The sequence below is a fragment of the Salvelinus sp. IW2-2015 genome, unplaced genomic scaffold, assembly GCF_002910315.2.
Source record: "Salvelinus sp. IW2-2015 unplaced genomic scaffold, ASM291031v2 Un_scaffold824, whole genome shotgun sequence".
In the NCBI taxonomy this organism is placed as follows: domain Eukaryota; kingdom Metazoa; phylum Chordata; class Actinopteri; order Salmoniformes; family Salmonidae; genus Salvelinus; species Salvelinus sp. IW2-2015.
The window spans coordinates 427,123-446,770 of NW_019942623.1; the positions used below are offsets into that span (position 1 = coordinate 427,123).

Below are 19,648 nucleotides of genomic sequence, written 5' to 3' on the forward strand. Positions count from 1 at the left end.
GTACATACAGTACTCTCTCTCTCTCTCTCTCTCTCTCTCTCTCTCTCTCTCTCTCTTCTCTCCTCTCTCCTTCTCTCTCCTCTCTCTCTCTCTCTCTCTCTCTCTCTCTCTCTCTCTTCTCTCTCATCGCTCATCTCTCTCTCTCTCTCTCTCTCTCTCTCTCTCTCTCTCTCTCTCTCTCTCTCTCTCTCTCTCTCTCTCTCCTCCTCTCTCTCTCTCTCTCTCTCTCTCTCTCTCATACTCTCTCTCTCTCTCTCTCTCTCTCTCTCTCTCTCAGGAGACTGAAAAGATTTGGCATGGGTCCTCAGATCCTCAAAATGTTCTACAGCTGCACCATCGAGAGCATCCTGACTGGTTGAATCACCTGGTATGGCAATTGCTCGGCCTCTGACCGCAAGGCACTACAGAGGGTAGTGCGTACGGCCCAGTACATCACTGGGGCCAAGCTTCCTGCCATCCAGGACCTCTATACCAGGTGGTGTCAGAGGCAGGCCCTAAAAATTGTCAAAGACCCCAGCCACCCTACGGCAAGCGGTACCGGAGAGCCATGTCTAGGTCCAAAAGACTTCTTAACAGCTTCTACCCCCAAGCCATAAGACTCCTGAAGAGCTAACCAAATTGCTACTCGTATTATTTTCATTGACCCCCCCCCCCGCCATTTTTAAGCTGCTGCTACTCTGTTTATTATCTATGCATAGTCACTTTAAGTCTAGCTACATGTACATATTACCTCAATTACCTTGACTAACATGTGGCCCTGCACATTGACTTTGTACTGGTACCTCCTGTATATAGACTTGTTACTGTTATTTTATTGTTGCTCTTTAGTTATTTGTTATTTTTCTATTTTCTTATTTTTTCATTTTCATTTGTATTTATTGTTTACTTCAGTATATTTGGTAAATACTTTAACACTTATTTTTTCTTCAAACTGCATTGTAAGTAAGCATTTCAAGTAAGCAGGTCTACACCTGTTGTATTTGGCGTAGGTGACAAACACAATTTGCTTTGCTTTGATTTGATTTGACAAACACACACACACACACACACACACTGAGTCAGATAGGCACACACAGACACATACACAGTCATGAAGTGAAGGTCAAAACGTCCCTTTCGATAACCACATGGTGGAATGAAGACAGAGAGAAGGCAATGGGGCCGAGGCAGAGCAATGGCCTTGTCGGGGAGATGACCAACCGAGTCAGACAGACATACACACTCGCCCACCGAGACCATCCCCAGTACCAGGGGCAAGGGGGAACGGAGAGCAACGTAACACTCAATGGATAGCAATGTATCACTGGGAACCATGATGGGGAGAGGAGAGCATGGAGTATGAAGTGTACAGGGCAGCATGTATGTGTGTAGGATATTATACCAACAAAATAGCCCATCGTCCTTCTCACATGGCGCTTAAAACGTACAGCCTAATGTATAGGCTGAGGTTTTTCCGAGGTGTGGATGATTTAAATGAACGTCTTTGTCCTTATTAAAATGCCTTTTGGTCTAAACACATTCCGGAGAGTAGAGCCGGAGTAGGATTAGCCTGGTTTAAAATTGCCTCTTGGATGGGTTTTCGTCAGCAGGGCACACACACACACCACACACACACACACACACACACACACACACACCACACACACACCACACCACAACCACACACCACTACACACACACACACACACTTCTCAACGCCAGTGTTACCGCGAAGATGGTCTCATGAGCACTAGTTTAGCAGAGACTGGAGAATGGGCCATTTTCATACAGGCTTGTTCGCAGACGCCCACGCTCCCTTATTATGTCCCCCTCGGAGAGCAACGCACATAATACGCCTGTGGATGAGTGTTCTGGAGCAAGAGAGAAAGAGGAAGGGAGAGAGAGCTGGTGGGAGGACGGCGGTAGAGAGGGGGGGTAGACAAAGAGAGAGCGAGAGACAAAGAGAGTGAGAGTGAGAGAGAGAGAGACGGAGGGAGGATGAGTGAGAAAGAGAAAAGGGTCCGTCGGAGATAGCGAGAGAGATAGAGAGAGACACGAGTACTTTGCGACAACTGCTGATGTCAAAGTGGTTTTATAAAATACATTTGATTGATTGATTTGAGAGATATAGTGAGAGAGCGAGAGAGAGAGAGAAAGGGAGAGAGAGAGAGAGAGAAAGAAAGAATGGAACCAGCTTGTAGCCTAACTGTGTCATTATCAATGGAAGTACTGAGTGCATACTGAGTCGGTGGCTTGGGACTATTTCTGCCTGCCATGATTCAAGCACATCATCAGGCCCCATCAGGCCCGCCCCTCAGTGGAACTCAACAGCAGCAGCAGGAGCGTCACAACCCCTCCACCTTAGTGACAGATATGTGCTTCTGAGCCACTCCCAATACTTCAAATCCTTATTGCCCCAGCCCCACCTCTATGTTAGGCTTTGTCAGAATTATGTTTTTTCTTTCCTTTCTCTGTCGGTCTGTCTCTCTCTTCTTCTTCTTCTGTACTTTCTGGCTCTCTTTCTCTCTCACTGTTTACATCACTCAGGGTTTGGAACGTCGCTTGGTTACTTTTTCAGAGGGAGGGGAGTGAGAGAGAGACTTTAAATCAACAGTGGTCAAAGGAAGATGGGTGGATGGAAGGATGAGAGGGAGGGAGGGAAAGACGGAGGGAGGGAAGGAMGGAAGCGTGTCGGGACAGAGGGCCCATTGATTCACTTAATTAAGTGGCTCAATCAGACCAAGGGAAAAAGTTCACAGTAGTCCRGTCGATCATTTTCACATCCCCCAAACCTCCAGATACAGATGTCACTTAACTAATGTTTAATGTACTGATGCTAAAATGCTTCAAATCAGCCCACGCCTTCATCAGGGGACACTAGTGAGTGCACAGCTTCTTAAGATCTGAAGGCAAATATTTTGTCTTGTTTTCAGCCAAGGCACGTTTTCTCTGAAGAGAGCCGGAGCATCGTCAACAACATGATATGGGGACATTAGAGAATAAAGAATTAGCACTGAGAGATGAGCATGATGCGTAAACAATCCCCATTGACATCTCCGCTCAGCGCAACTAAAAGGGACTAGAATAGAGCCCTGGGGAGCTCCTAGCTTTGTTGGAAATAAACAAAAATGAATCATCACAAACAGCAAGGCTGTGGATRAACTCTGACTCTGTTGTTGTAGATAGATAGGGTTCGATGTGCTTTAGCAGTACAGTGCAGCACAGCAGAGTAACTGGCGCGTTAGTTGGCCTTGGTGGTTTTAACGCTAACTGGGCGCTAGCTGGTAGCTTCCTTTCTACCACGCGCAGAGGAGAAGAGAAAGGGACAGGTGTCTACAAATTATATGAGGTACAAGGAGTGCTGCTTACTCCTTAATCACGTCTCCTGTGAGCAGATCTGAGAAAGCCACTGTTCTACCTCCCGGGTCTCCTTTCAGGATGACATGCCTTAGTTTTGTTACCMAACAGATGGCTAGAATTTGTGTACAACTCTTCCACACAATACCCCCCCGGTCTATCAATCCACATCCCCGCACCCTCCCCAGAATCAAAACCCCCAAAAATGACACACCGGCTCTTTTTTCCCGATATCTTCAAAGCCTTCTATTTGAAGTTAATACTTCTGATGTATGACCCAAACAGTCTGCCTTTGCCACTTCATTAAGCAACCATCTAGAACATGGCACCCTCCAATGTTTCCCAATTTCAGAGAGCTCTTTACCAATTTCAGCTGCTAAAAGGACTTGATTAATGCATCTGTCTGGCGAATACAAAGGCAGCTCAGGTCTATCAATCACTTTCAGGTCTTTTTTAAGGGAGTATCGGTGAGGAACTTTGGACAGGGTCGTGGAAACGCTATTTATCATCWGTATGTAACCTTGGACACAAGCTGTTGCCTAATCCGGAGTCCCCACAGTGWATGCTTATGAATCAACAGTGTCCGAGTGTCATTCCACTCCTGCAGAGAAATGTTCACCTGTGCAATCCGCTTCTGATGTGTGCAGGCCCACGATTTGCTACTCACCACATTATCAGACCAGCAAAAACGAGATCATAGCTATAGCCTAGTTATGACCYGAAAAGTCTCCTGACSCCATGTGACATGCAGAGCACATGTAATCTATAGTAGCAGTGAACCAGTAGTTCATGCGGGGGTGATTCTCTGCAAGATTGGCTGGTGTGGTTGGGGGCACCAGTGAGTGGAAAGGGGMRTGTGGGAGACGAATTGAGTGTGGCAAGGGGAGCGTGACCAACGTGTGTACTGTTAGAATGCGCCAACCCGTATAGCAGAGACACTCTTGGGAGCAGGCAGCCAGCCAGCTGTGGGGTCACGGGGTAAACTATAGTCCATGCTCTGAWAAACTCCAGACAGAATCCTAAACGCCTGAATCCTCACCTCTCATACTGTGAAGAGGAAACTTGGTATCAGAGAGAAAATGGTCAAACTTGATATCAGAGAGAGAAAAAATGGGAAAACTTAATATCAGAGAGAATTAAAAAAAAATATATATATCAGACAGATTGGACAGAATGTAATTTGTTTCACTGAAGAATGTACTTTATTTCACCAAGCAGAGCATATCAATTTTAACATTAAGCAATTGGCTCTGATTTGTGATAAACTGAATGCCTTCTTCCTTTTTAAATTGTATTTATTAAGATGACCCTTTGCTGAAACACGTCCAAACGAGTCAATATGGAAATGTTACGATGGCCCCAAAAAACTACTGATTTGATCTGCGAGTAGCTCTCTCTCCCTCATCTACCTCGACCTGRGGCGAACACACAGCTGTCAAGAGACGCTGCCTGGTCATATGAAGAAACGAGCAGAGCTGAGCTGCTGAGGACAAGTCTACAGACAACAGTCTACGCCCAAGAGGGATGCTCCATTCACAGACAACTCATTGGCGAGAGTGACTGTARCGGACATGTGCATGGTCAGTCCACCARGGCAGACATAGGCTAAACAGAGAGTAGGACTTTTTCCTTAAACATGTCACCTGACCATGAAAAACTCTGGACCCTAGTTATATAGGCCCTGGTTACAGCCATACCACATGGTTAGGAGGAAAAACTCCTGGCTCTAAGTACAGGTGGAACTACTACGGGCCGCGTAAAGTCACGGTATCCAGTCGAGGTGTCAGATTCAATATTTATTTTGAGCTAGCCTGCTGTAAGTTGCAAGTTGTCATTTGACAGAGCTCGAGAACCACAGCCGACTCTGATAAGCCCGGGGAAGCTCAGACACGACTTGTAATTAAGTGAACACACTGAACTGGAGTTCTCGTCCGACAGACAGACAGCGTCTGGGCCGCGAGACGTCCGGCGACAGGAAGCTGGAGATCTGAACCATCGTGTTCCTCTTATTTCTTTTGTCTTGTGTGTTTTTGTTTTGTTCGTCCTTGTTACTTTTTGTGTCACTTTGTTATTGATCACCGCATTGTTCCAGTTAGAGCCTGCGATATGTCACTGTACTTGCGCATGTGACAGTAGAACTTCAAAACTTGAAAATATCAGCGACGTAGAAGATAGAGATGGCCAAGATGCAAGTGGCGTTATACAACTACACCAATTAGACAGACCCCAAGCGGAGATCTAAAGTTGTGGCCCCTCAGGGCCACCGAACCAGAGTTCTTTAAGATTCTCTGTAATGAGAAATGTAGGTTACACACAGACGGAATAGGGAGGTCATCCTAGACCAGRCCAATCCCATCCGGAATGGGGTTGCTTGCCTCCAATGAAATGTGTTGGCCTCTACTACGTGTGATTGGATTACAGGAGTTATAATGTCTTACAACGGCTCAGGGTGGATCAGAGAGGATTAAACGCAGAATGATCTCACCGTCGGCTGACGCCACATTARTCATCTGTGTTTGTTGAGACACAGATGACGGTATGAAATATCTGGTTGGTTTATTAGAATGTTCGACCACGCAAAAAAAGGCATTTCAACACCATTACAGTCTCAATCAAAATGCATCTCATTCAGYAACACAKACACACAAATCTATCACTTTGATTTACGGACGCGGTATAACGGATTGGGAAATTCAAGGTGACCAGATCACGTAAACAGATGAATAAAGAGAGAAATCCTGCCATAGCTGAGACAGGAACCGCTCATATACAAGAATATAATACAGAATAGTGTAAGGACAGTAAGGACAAGGAGCTTCCTTTGGCTTTAACCTCAACGAGAACACACTTCTAAATCTCCAGAGAATACGGGAAACACACACAGTACTGGACTAGGCTTAATGATCAGAGGACAATCAATGTCAAGTCAGACCAAACAGAAAGTTAGGACAGTCAATCGCCGTTCTAACAGCCAATGAGATGTTTGAAATGAACACCCTAATCAAGAGCTTCTAGCACCTACCGYATAGACTGAAGAGTCGCTGATCTGATTAAATGAAGCCCCGGGTAAAACATCTTTCACAGGAGATCAATTCTCCCTCAAATATAGTGAAACAACACCTGTTATAAACGTTTACTGAGACACTTCSACTATCAGTATTTACTTCCTTTCTTCATCTAAAGTGGTGTTTCAGCAATTAAGTCAATAAAAACAAACAAAACGACATACAATACAGGTCAAAAGTTTGGAAACACCTASTCATTCAAGGGTTTTTCTTTATTTTTTACTATTTTCTACATTGTAGAAGAATAGTGAAGACATCAAAACTATGAAATACCARATGTAACCAAAAAAAGTGTTAAACAAATCAAAATGTATTTGATATTTGAGATTCTTCAAAGTAGCTACGCTTTGCCTTGATGACAGCTTTGAACACTCTTGGCATTCTCTCAACCAGCTTRATGAGGTAGTRACCTGGAATGCATTTCAAMTAATAGGTGTACTTGGTTAAAAGTTCATTTGTAGAATTTCATWCKTTCTTAATGTGTTTGAGACAATCAGTTGTGTTGTGACAAAGTAGCGGAGGTATACAGAAGATAGACCTATTTGGTAAAAGACCAAGTCCATATATGACAAAAACGCTCAATAAGCAAGAAAAACAACAGTGTCCTCAATTATTTAAGATATGAAGGGTCAGTCAATGTCATGGAAAAGATGTCGTGAAGAACTTTTTGAAAGGTTCCTTTCAAGTGCAGTCACAAATGACCCAATCAAGCGGCTTATGATGAGACAGTGCAAATCTGTCCTTTGGTCTGATGAGTACAAATTTGACATTTTGGTTCCAACCCGTCGTCTTTGTGAGAGGCAGAGTAAGTGAATGGATGAATCTCCGCATGTGTGGTTCCCAACATGAAGCACGGAGGAGGAGGAGTAATGGTGTGGGGGTGCTTTGCTGGTGACAGTCTGGATTTATTTAGAATTAAAAGGCACACTTAACCAGCATGGCTACCACAGCATTCTGCAGCGATACACCATCCCATCTGGTTTGGCTTAGTGGGACTATCATTTGTTTTTCAACAGGACAATGACCCAACACACCTCCAGGTTGTGTAAGGGCTATTTGACCAAGAAGGAAGTGATGGAGTGTTGCATCAGATGACCTGGCCTCCACAATCACCCAACCTCAACCCAATTGAGATGGTTAGCATGAAGTTGGACTGAGAGTGGAAGAAAAGCAGCCAACAAGTGCTCAGCATATGTGGGAACTCCTTCAAAACTGTTGGAAAAGCATTCCTCATGAAGCTGGTTGAGAGAATGCCAAGAGTGTGCAAAGCTGTCATCAAGGCAAAGGGTGGCTACATTGAAGAATCTCTTCTTTGGTTACTACATGATTCCATATGTGTTATTTAATAMTTTTGATGTCTTCACTATRATTCTGCAATGCAGAAAAWAGTAAAAATAAAGAAAAACCCTTGAATGAGTAGTCCAAACTTTTGACTGGTACTGTACYTACATTATAAGTGCTAAAAGGGGGTTGATAATAATACGACTTTGGAAATAAATAATGTCAATATAAATAAGGCATGAAAAAGACGYAACAGCAGGAGAAAGTTACATCCATGCATAATGAATTGACTTAAATGGGTCGCAAAAAGCCAGATTCCTCGCTGAACTCAGCAGCTATGGTTGTCACAAAAATCCAACTGTCACTTTGCATCAGTATTTTGAGTTTTTCTTTTTCCAAAAGTCTGCTGTGTGTAGTCGTGTCAAATCAAAGCTGTGGTGTGTGTGTGTGTGTGTGTGGCTATGGGTGTGTGCGTGTGAGCAAGCGTGTATTTGATGTGATATGGGTTTTGGGCTGAGTGAAGTTTTCCGTTAATAAGCTGGCAGCTAGATTCTCTCTCATCTCTCTCAGCCTAAACATCCCTAAACATCCCACCAGACGACGGTGGCTCTTCATGTGACAATGGTTCCTCCCACAAAAACTGTACACTGAGTTTGGAAACTAAACTCAAGTCACAAGTCTGAGGTGTTGTTGAATGTTAAAGGAACATTACACTCCAAAAAGTTAGAAGTTTTCAGAGCTCAAAAGTATTCAATTAAAATCTTATTTGCCACATGCCGAATGAAACACGTGCCGAATGAAACACGTGCCGAATGAAACACGTGCCGAATGAAACACGTGCCGAATGAAACGCGTGCCGAATGAAACATAAGCGTGAAATGCTATCTTTATACGATCCCTACAACAATGCAGGGTTAAAAAGTAAGAAAAATGTGCAAAAACGAAAAATGGAAATAGTAACACAATAAAATAACAATAATGAAACTATATACAATAAGTTTTTCACCGGTACTGAGGTGGAAGAAGTAGTCAAAAGTCATACTGTAGTAAAAGTAAAGATACCTTAATAGAAAATGACTCAAGTAAAAGTGAAAGTCACCCAGTAAAATACTACTTGAGTATAAGTCTAAAAGTATTTGGTTTTAAATGCAAAAGTAGTAATAATTTCAAATTCCTTATGTTATGGATAGCCAGGGGCACACTACAACACTGTTCTCTTGATAAGTAAGTGAATTGGACCATTTCCCTTTCAAAATGTAACAAGTACTTGTGGGTGTCAGAGAAAATGTATGGAGTAAAAAGTACATTATTTTCTTTCGGGATGTAGTAAAGTAAAAATAAAAGTTGTCAAACCCCAAAAAACGACTTAATTAAGTAGTACRRTAAAGTACTTTTACTTAAGTACTTTACACCACTGGATAGGAGGTAGTTGAGGTAATTTATATACGCTAAACAAAAAAATCAATGCAACATGCAATCATTTTCAAAGATTTTACTGAGTTACAGTTCATATAAGGAAATCAGTCAATTGAAATACATTCAGTAGGCCCTAATCTATGGAGTTCACATGACTGGGAATACAGATCTGCATCTGTTGGTCACAGACACCTTAAAAAAAAGTATGGGCGTGGATCAGAAAGCCAGTCAGTATCTGGTGTGACCACCATTTGCTTCATGCAGTGTGACACATCTGCTTCGCATAGAGCTGATCAGGCTGTTGATTGTGGCCTGTGGAATGTTGTCCTACTCTTCAACGGCTGTGCAAAGTTGCTGGACATAGGCGGCAACTGGAACACTCGGAGCATCCCAAACATGCTCAATGGGTGACATATCTGCTGAATATGCAAGCCATGGAGGAACTGTGACATTTTCAGCTTCCAAGAATTGTGTACAGATCATGTGGCTGTACATTATCATGCTGAAACATGAGGTGATGGTGGTGGATGAATGGCACAACAATGGACATCAGGATCTCGTCATGGTATCTCTGTGCATTGAAATTGCCATTGATAAAATGCAATTGCGTTCGTTGTCCGTAGCTTATGCCTGCCCATACCATAACCCCACCGCCACCATTGGGCACTCTGTTCACAAAGTTGACATCAGCAAACCGCTCGCCCAGACAACAGTATACAAGCTGTCTGCCATCTGCCCGGTACAGTTGAAACCGGGATTAATCCAAGAAAAGGACACTTCTCCAGCATGCCAGTGGCAATCAAAGGTGAGTTTTTGCCCACTGAAGTCAGTTACAACGCCGAACTGCAGTCAGGTCAAGACCCTGGTGAGGACGTTGAGCACAGAGACAAACTTCCCTGAGATGGTTTCTGACAGTTTGTGCAGAAATTCTTCAGTTGTGCAAACCCACAAACCCCCATCAGCTGTCCGGGTGGATGGTCTCAGATGATCCCGCAGGTGAAGAAGCCAGATGTGGTGGTCCTGGGCTGGCGAGGTTACACGTGGTCTGCGGTTGTGAGGCCGGTTGGACGTACTACCAAATTCTCTAAAATGACGTTAGAGGTGGCTTATGATAGAGAAAMTAACATTAAATTCTCTGGCAACAGCTCCAGCGGACATTCCTGCAGTCAGCATGCTAATTGCTGGCTCCGTAATAACTTGCAACATCTGTGGCATTGTGTTGTGTGACAAAACTGCACATTTTAGAGTGGCCTGTTATTGTCCCCAGCAGAGTAATGATGTGTAATGATCATGCTGTTTAATTACCTTCCTGAAATGCCACACCTGTTTGGTGGATGGATTATCTTGGCAAAGGAAAAAATGCTCAATAACAGGGATGTAAACAAATTTGTTTGAGAGAAATACTATTTTTGTGCATATGAAAACATTTCTGGGATGTTTAATTTCAGGTCATGAAACATGGGACCAACACTTTACATGTTGCGTTTATATTGTTTTCAGTGTAATATGTACATGTAGGTGGGGGTAAACGTGGTTAGACAATCAAGATAGATAAACAGAGTAGCTGCAGCGATATGAATAGTGTGAAAGAGTGCTGTGTGTGTGGTGTGTGTGTGTGTGTGGTGTTGTGTGTGTGTGTGTGTGTGTGTGTGTGGTGTGTGTGTGTGTGTGTGTGTGTGTGTGTGTGTGTGTGTGTGTGTGTGTGTGTGTGTGTGTGTGCGTGTGTGTGTGGCGTCAATATATGCATGTGTGTGTGTGTGTGTTTTGTGTGTGTGTGCGTGCGTGGTGTGTGTGTGTGGCGTCAATATTGCATGTGTGTGTGTGTTGTTGTGTGTGGTTGTGAGTGTATGTAGTGTGTGTGTACGTGTGTGTTGGAGGGTCAGTGTAGTATGTGTGAGTGTATGTAGTGTGTGTGAGTGTGTAGGTAGAGTCCAATAAGTGTGCAAATGTGTCACAACATGCGCCGAATACAACAGGTGTAGCCCTTACCGTCAAATGCTTACTTACAAAAAGTGACTATGCGTAGATAATAAACAGCGAGTAGCAGCAGTGTAAAAACAAAGAGGAGGTGGGTCAATGCAAATAGTCCAGGTGGCCATTTGATTAATCGTTCCGTAGTCTTATGGCTTGGGGGTAGAAGCTGTTAAGGAGCCTTTTGGACCTAYACTTGGCACTCTGGTACTGCTTGCCGTGCGGGTAGCAGAGAGAACAGTCTATGACTTAGGTAAGTGGAGTCTTGGACAAWTTTTCGTGCATTTCTCTGACACCGCCTAGTATTTAGGTCCTGGATGGCAGTGATGTAATGAGCTGTACGTACTACCCTCTGTAGTGCCTTACGGTCTGATGCCGAGCAGTTGCTATACCAGGCGGGGATGCAACCGGTCAGGATGTTCTTGATGGTGCAGCTGTAGAACCTTTTGAGGGGAACCCATCCCAAATTATTTCAATCTCTTGAGGGGGGAAAAGGCATTGTTGTGCCCTCTTCATGACTTTCTTGGTGTGTTTGGACCATGATAGTTTGTTGGTGATGTGGACACCAAGGAACTTGAAACTCTCTACCCGCTCCACTACTMTCACGCCCTGGCCTTAGTATTCTTTGTTTTCTTTATTATTTTAGTTAGGTCAGGGTGTGACATGGGGTATGTTTGTGTTTTTGTCTTGTCTTGGGTGGTTGTAGTGTCTAGGGGGATTTGTTAGAGTGAATGGGTTTGTGTTGAGTGAATGTTTCTAGGGAAGTCTATGGTTGAGTGAATGTGTCTAGGTATGTCTATGGTTGCCTGAGTGGTTCTCAATCAGAGACAGATGTGTTTTATTTGTCTCTGATTGGGAGCCATATTTAAGGCGGCCATAGGCATCATGTATTTGTGGGTAATTGTCTATGTTCTATGTTGCATGTGTGCACTAGTTCTTTCATAGCTTCACGTTCGTCTGTTTGTTGTTTTMTTTCGTTTTCCTTCTTATAATAAAAAGTAGATGTCTTATTTTTCACACGCTGCGTTTTGGTCCTCTCTCTCTTATCAAGACGATCGTGACAGAATTACCCACCAAACAAGGATCAAGCAGCGTGATCTGCGGCAACAGGAGCAACGCAAGGAGGAATGGCAATGGGAGCGTAATCTGGACTACACTACGTGGGAGGAGATCGACAGGTGGGCGATCGACCCAGGGCGAATGCCGGGGCCCGCCTGGGATTCTCTGGCGCAGTGCGAGGAGGGATACCGGCGAATGGAGGCAGCAAAACGACGCGGTAGGAAGCCTGTGAGTCAGCCCCAAAAAATTCTTGGGYGGGGGCTTAAAGGGAGTGTGGCGAAGTCAGGTAGGAGACCTGCGCATACTCCCTGTACTTACCGTGGAGAGCGAGAGTACGGGCAGACACCGTGTTACGCAGTAGAGCGCATGGTGTCTCCTGTACGTGTTCATAGCCCGGTGCGGGTTATTCCACCTCCCCGCACTGGTAGGGCTAGATTGGGCATTGAGCCAGGTGCCATGAAGCCGGCTCAACGCGTCTGGTCTCCAGTGCGTCTCCTCGGGCCGGCATACATGGCACCAGCCTTACGCATGGTGTCCCGGTTGTCGCCTACCATAGCCCGGTGCGGGTTATTCACCTCCCCGCACTGGTCGGCGACGGGGAGCATTCAACCAGGTAGAGTTGGGCAGGCTCGGTGCTCAAGGGAGCCAGTACGCCTGCACGGTCCGGTATCTCCGGCGCCACCTCCCGCCCCAGCCAGTACCAACCAGTGCCTCACCCAGCACGGAGGCTTCCTGTGTCTCCCAGAGCCCTGTTCCTCTTCCCCGCACTAGCCTTGAGATGCCGTGTCCCCAGTCCGGTCACACAGTTCCGGTACCACGCCACAAGCTCTTGTGCGTATCCAGAGCCCTGTACGCACTGTTTTGTTTCTCCTGCACTCGCCCTGAGGTGCGTGCCCCTCAGCCCGGTACACCTGTCGCCGTACCACGCACCAGGACTATAGTGCGTTTGAGAGCCCTAGTGTGTCCTGTTGTTGTTCCCGCACTAGCCTGAAGGTGCGTGTCTTTAGCCCGGTGCCTCCAGTTCCGGCACCACGCACCAGGCTACATAGCGCCTCATCCGGCCAGCTCGCCCACCGCCCGGAGCATCCGTCTCCCCCAGCGCATCTGAGCCATCCGTCTCCCCAGCTGCCATCTGAGCCCATCCGTCTCCCAGCGCATCTGAGCCATCCGTCTCCCAGCGCGCCATCTGAGCCATCCGTCTCCCAGCGCCATCTGAAGCCATCCGTCTCCCCAGCGCCATCTGAGCCATTCGTCTCCCAGCGCCGTCCTGAGCCATCGTCTCCCCAGCGCCGTCTGAGCCGCCCGTCTGTCCCGAGCCGTCAGAGCGTTAGTCAGTCAGGAGCCAGCCAACCAGACAGGATCTGCCAGAGCCGCCAACCAGACAGGATCTGCCAGAGGCCAACCGACAGGATCTGCCAGAGCGCCCGCCAGCCAGAGCAGCCAGAGCGCCCCGCAGCCATGAGCAGCCAGAGTCGCCCGCCAGCCATGAGCAGCCAGAGTCGCCCGCAGCCATGAGCGCCAGAGTCGCCCGCCAGCCATGGCAGCCAGAGTCGCCCGCCAGCCATGAGCAGCCAGAGTCGCCCGCGCAGCCATGAGCAGCCAGAGTCGCCCGCCAGCCATGAGCAAGCCAGAGTCGCCCGCAGCCATGAGCAGCAAGTCGCAGCAGACGCAGACCCGCAGAGCAAGTCGCCCGCAGCGAGCACCAGATCCGGCGAGCATGAGCGCCAGAGTCGCCGCCAGCCAGGATGGCTGAATCCGCCAGTCAGCCAGGATTACCAGAGACACCGAAGGCGATATTGACAATGTGGGAGTGGTGGCCACGTCCCGCACCCGAGCCGCCGCCATATTAAGGCCCACCCCGGACCCTCCCTTTCTGTGTCAGGTTTTGCGACCGGAGTCCGCACCTTTTGGGGGGGACTGTCGCGCCTGGCCTTAGTATTCTTTGTTTTCTTTATTATTTTAGTTAGGTCAGGGTGTGACATGGGGTATGTTTGTGTTTTTGTCTTGTCTTGGGTGGTTGTAGTGTCTAGGGGGATTTGTTAGAGTGTATGGGTTTGTGTTGAGTGAATGTGTCTAGGTATGTCTATGGTTGCCTGAGTGGTTCTAAATCAGAGACAGATGTTTTTTATTTGTCTCTGATTGGGAGCCATATTTAAGGCGGCCATAGGCATCATGTATTTGTGGGTAATTGTCTATGTTGCATGTGTGCACTAGTTCTTTCATAGCTTCACGTTCGTCTGTTTGTTGTTTTGTTTTGTTTTCCTTCTTATAATAAAAAGAAGATGTCTTATTTTTCACACGCTGCGTTTTGGTCCTCTCTCTCTTATCAAGACGATCGTGACAACTACAGCCCGTTGATGTGAATGGAAGCGTGTTCAGCCCTCCTTTTCCTATAGTCCAAGAGCATCTCCTTTGTCTTTCTCACGTTGAGGGAGAGGTTGTTGTCCTGGCACCACACTGCCAAGTCTCTGACCTACTCCCTATAGGCTGTCTCATGATCATGCATATCACCGTTGTGTCGTCAGCAAATTTAATGATGGTGTTAGAGTCGCGCTAAGCATGCACCCCTGAGGGGCCCCAGTGTTGAGGATCAGCGTGGCAGATGTTTTGCTACCTACCCTTACCACCTGAGGGCGGCCCATCAGGAAGTCCAGMATCCAGTTGCAAAGGGAGGTGTTTAGTCCCAGGGTCCTTAGCTTAGTGATGAGCTTTGTGGGCACTATGCTGTTGAACACTGAGCTGTAGTCAATGAACAACATMCTCAGTCCAGGTGGGAAAGGTCAGTGTGGAGTGTGATTGAGATTGCATCATCTGGGGATCTGTTGGGGCGGTATACGAATTGGAGTGGGTCTAGGGTTTCCGGGATGATGGTGTTCATGTGAGCCATGACCAGCCTTTCAAAGCACTTCATGGCTACGTACATGAGTGCTACGGGGCGATAGTCATTTAGGAAGGTTACCTTCGCCTTGGGCAAAGGGACTATGGTGGCCTGCTTGAAACATGTAGGTAGTACAGACTCGGTCAGGGAGAGGATAAAAACGTCAGTGAAGACACTAGCCAGTCGGTCCGCGCATGCTCTGAGTACACATCCTGCCAGTGCGTGAGTCAGTACAAAAAAAGAGGGTCAATGCAAATCGTCCGGGGAGCCGTTTGATTCGCTGTTCAGCATTCTTATGGCTTGGGAGTAGAAGCTGTTCAGGAACCTTTTGGTCCCAGACTAGGAGCACCGGTACCACTTGCCTTTTTGGTGCAGCTGTAGAACATTTAGAGGATCTGAGGTCCCATGCCAAAGCTTTTCTCCCTTTAATTATTTGAGGTTATACCTTAGAGATAACATTTAAACCAGAGACGCAGCATTATATTTGTTAATCCCCAGCCGATACATTAAGCTAACCCCCATCTCCCTCAATTTACCGATGTAGCCCTGTCCTTTTCCACAGTGAAGAACCGCCATTAACTGCAGAAGTTGGATGTCAATGGACAAATGAGATAGGCTAGATAGTGACATTGTGCCCTGCCCTATTTACTCTCTCTCCAGTCTGGCGTAGGGCCTTAGATGTGTGTCCTGTGTCTGTCACTGTGTGGTACCTGGTCCATCCATCACAGCCTTCCCCATGGGAAGGGCTTGCCACTATGAAACGCTACTTTGAGTTTGAGCTGATGACATCAGAGAGATGGGACGCGGGACATGACCATGGGAACCAGGATGGGAGGATGGACGGTGTGCTGAGATTCTACATAATCTACTATTATTTGAATGTTCATTTAGAAGCACTACATATATTAAAATCTATGTTTTAGGGATATTTATTTCATCACATAACTCGATTTTTTTAAGATACAACATTTGAATTCGCCTCGTATAATCTTCAACTAAGGACAGAATAAAAAGTTAAAAACATGATGTTTCAGCCTGTTTCAACACTCGAGTTTCCGTACTTTAGGGATCATCTGCCCAGCTTTGATATTTGCATGTAACCTCCAGCTCGGAGAGCAAACACTCGTTACAGAAATACTCATGTGATAAGAAAGGGAGGGCAGAGAATGGGCCACGAACCAATCAGATAACAAGGAAAATGAGGCTTGCTGTTAAATTATGCATGGCGTAGACTGATTTGACGCTGTTTTACAAGAATATATACAGTATGTTCAGTGTGGAGGGATGATCATGCTTCCCACAAACAGATGATTCCAGATTTTAGATGGCCTACTAATGACTTATGAGAGTGACAGAGAGAGAAAGAGAAGAGCGAGAGAGAGAGAGGAGAGAGAGTAAAAGAGAATAGAAAAAGAGAGAAAGAGGAGAGTGAGCGGAGAGGGAGAGAGGGTAGGGTGGTAAGGCAAAGAAGATTAAGAGAACGAGCGAAAGCATGAGACAGAGAGAGTAAGAGAGCGAGAGAGAGAGACAGAGGGAGAGAGACGCAGAGCAAGAGGCCCCAGACATCTTTGGCTGCAGTCCAATCATGTCTAGCTGCATGTCAGTTGTACTGGCCCGGTCCCAAGTGTGGATGAGCTCACTGGTGACTCACATGCACACACAGACACGCATGCACGCACACTCGCTCTCTCACACACACAACACATAAACACACACACACACGCAAACACAGTCTCAGCTGTGTAGGGTTCAGCCCAGCGCAGCCTCTGCCGGCTCATCACACCAACCCCGTTGGGGATCACACACGGTCCAGCCCAGCGCTGGCTCTGCACTTTCTCTTTTTTGTCACTAAAACTCAGGTCTGAGACACGCTACTCTCAATAGGCGTAGGCACAGGGCCTGGAGCAGAGGAGGAGAGAGCAGAGAGAGAGAGAGAGAGAGAGAGAGAGAGAGAAGAGAGAGAGAGAGAGAAGAGAGAGAGAGAGAGAGAGAGGAGAGAGAGAGAGAGAGAGAGAAGAGAGAGAGAGAAGAGAGACCATTAGAGAGAGACACTGAATCCCAAATCACTTCCTTCCCTTCGCCCCCTCGGCCCTTCATTTGCACATTCACGCGCACCTCCGCCACTAAGCACAAGTGTCCCAAAGCTGAGGGTGTAGGGGCTAATTAGACCCTCCTATAACCACTTAGACTGACCCAGCAACGAATCCCATAAGGCATCGGGTTCTTTTTGAGTTTGCGAGATTTCACAAGAAAAGAAGAGGCATGCCTAATTATATGCCATTATATTTGTTCATTTCGAGACTTGACATATGTAAAAGATGAAATTCCGCCCAAACTGTTACTGAGGTCTATATCTTGTAAAACGACAGGGGGGATGTGTTCATTCGTAGATGATGCGTTTATTGAATATCTCTGTCACACCCTAATCTGTTTCACCTGTCTTGTGTTTGTCTCCACCTCCCTCCAGGAGTCGTACATTTTCCCCATTATCCCCTGTGCATTTKTACCGGTGTTCTCTGTCTGCTGCCAGTTCGTCTTGCCAGTCTCCGGCGTCTACGTTTCTGAGAGAATCCAAGGTTACCCGAGTTCCTCCGAGGTCTGCCGACTCGCCTCTTCCGGAGCCGATGCAACTCGGCAGAGRTAGGTTGTCTCCAGCCGAATGTTTACGCAGACTTAACACCAAGAGRTGTCTGTATTGTGGGACTACTGGTCATTAGGTGTCTACCTGTCCATTAAAAGACCAGACTCATCAGCAGGTACGAGTACTCTGGTGGGCCAATTCGTACTATCAGAACTCAGGATAAGACCCAGACGCAGACAGTTCGAATCACAGACGTTATTTACAAAACAGGGGGCAGGCAAACGACAGGTCAAGGCCAGGCAGAGGTCAGTAATCCAGGGCAGAGGCTGTAAGGTACAGTCCGGCATGAAGGCTCAGGGTCAGGGAAAGCAGAATGGTAAAAACCTAAAGAACTAGAAAACAGGGACTAAAGAGAACAGGAGCACGGAAAAACACGCTGGTAMGCTTGACAAGACGAACTGGCAACAGACAAACAGGAAACACAGGTATAAATCCACAGGGGATAATGGGGYAAWWGGGCGACACCTGGAGGGGGTGGAGACAAGCACAAGACAGGTGAAACAGATCAGGGCGTGACACTCTGGCCACTCTCTGGAAGTCACKCTSAGAGRTTCGTCAGCWACCCGTGACAGTCGAGTGCCCTAGGAGCGAGTTGGTAGGTCCGAGGGGGTGGTTTGGGACTCAGAGAGAAAAAGATAAGATAAAGAGACAATGTTTGTCTGTGGCCCAAACTAGTAAATCAGCCAGGTGTCAATAGTGTCAGGGTCCATGAAGCGGTGCAGCCCAGCCAGGAGAGCTTGGCGGGGGAATTATCGTAAACACAGAGGAGCAGCATGAGTAAAATATAGAAAGTATACTTAGTAAAGATATTATAGAAATTATATTATAGTCCACACAAAAATTATGTTTTMTCATAATGAAAATACTTGTCACCCTAAATCTTTAAGGACAAAACGCACCGCCAAGATGAACGACTGAAAGCAGCCGGTGGCCTCTGTGTGTTTAGCGATCAACTGCTGGGTGTCGACGCACGGTGGCGATTCAACACGTAGAATCGTCKGGATGTCCTCCTCAGAGGGGATAGGACGGACAACCTCTGCTTTTAACCGTTCGTCGGRGTGGCGTGTTTGTCCTGTGCTTCTAGGCCCCCATGAAGCGTGACTACGGGGGCTGAGAAGTCTTATGCAACCTGCGCGTCATGGCGAGTTATAAATGGAACCTCTGTCTCGTAGTGTCTCAGTGTGGACCCTGTCTGTTGAGTCAGGGTCGTTACTGTGTGTTCAGTGGAGGTAGATTAGTCAGCTCCCACACAGTACACTGCACGCACGCACACTACAAACACACACACACACACAAAGGAGAGAGCTGACCTTGGGTTCTCCTCTGCTGCTGCTCCCGCGGCTCCATCTCTCTCATGCGCGATTAAACCGGCGAGGCACAGCATCCCGCACACACACACACACATATGCAATGAGCAAGTTTAATAAGCACATTTAATAAGCAAGTTAATTAGTGGGCTCCTCAACTTGAGTCAACGGTCCACTGCTATGCTGGACTCGGCTAACCCCTGTGTGTGTGTGTGTGTGTGTGTGTGTGTGTGTGTGTGTGTGTGTGTGTGTGTGTGTGTGTGTGTGTGTTGTGTGTGTGTGTGTGTGTGTGTGTGTGTGTTGTGTGTGTGTGTTGTGTGTGTGTGTGGTGTGTGTGTGTGTGTGTGTGTGTGTGTGTGTGTGTGTGTGTGTGTGTGTGTGTGGTGTCCACTGCCTCTGGGACTGCTGCTTTATTGTCTAAGTGATACTTAGTCTTTTAGACTTACACGTGCCTTACAAGCACAAGATTACCTGTGAGATGGGGTTGCAAGTAAACAAATTGCTATTACCTGTGTTTGTGACTGTTGCTTTTCTGTCTTGGGTGAAACTAAATAAGTCTTTTGCACTTACAAGCATCTACAAGAACACGATTACCTGCAATACGGGGTTGCAATTAAACAAGCGTGTTGTTGTTAGCACTCGGGTGGAGAGAGCTGATGACATCACAGAAGCATAGAATAATTCTCAAATGTCA

At 46.7% G+C, this 19,648-nt stretch overlaps 1 protein-coding gene across 1 annotated transcript in view; it reads right to left on the bottom strand.

The window, feature by feature from the left end:
- LOC112068998 (catenin alpha-2-like) overlaps positions 1–19,003 on the bottom strand; it is a 103,826-nt gene extending 84,823 nt beyond the window's left edge. Inside the window, exons 1-2 of the mRNA XM_070438360.1 lie at positions 18,958–19,003; positions 18,547–18,776 (exon numbers count right to left, since the gene is read on the bottom strand). Of these exons, the coding sequence (XP_070294461.1) occupies positions 18,547–18,776; positions 18,958–19,003 (276 nt within the window). The remainder of the gene's footprint in view (positions 1–18,546; positions 18,777–18,957) is intronic.
- Between the last annotated feature and the right edge of the window lie 645 nt (positions 19,004–19,648).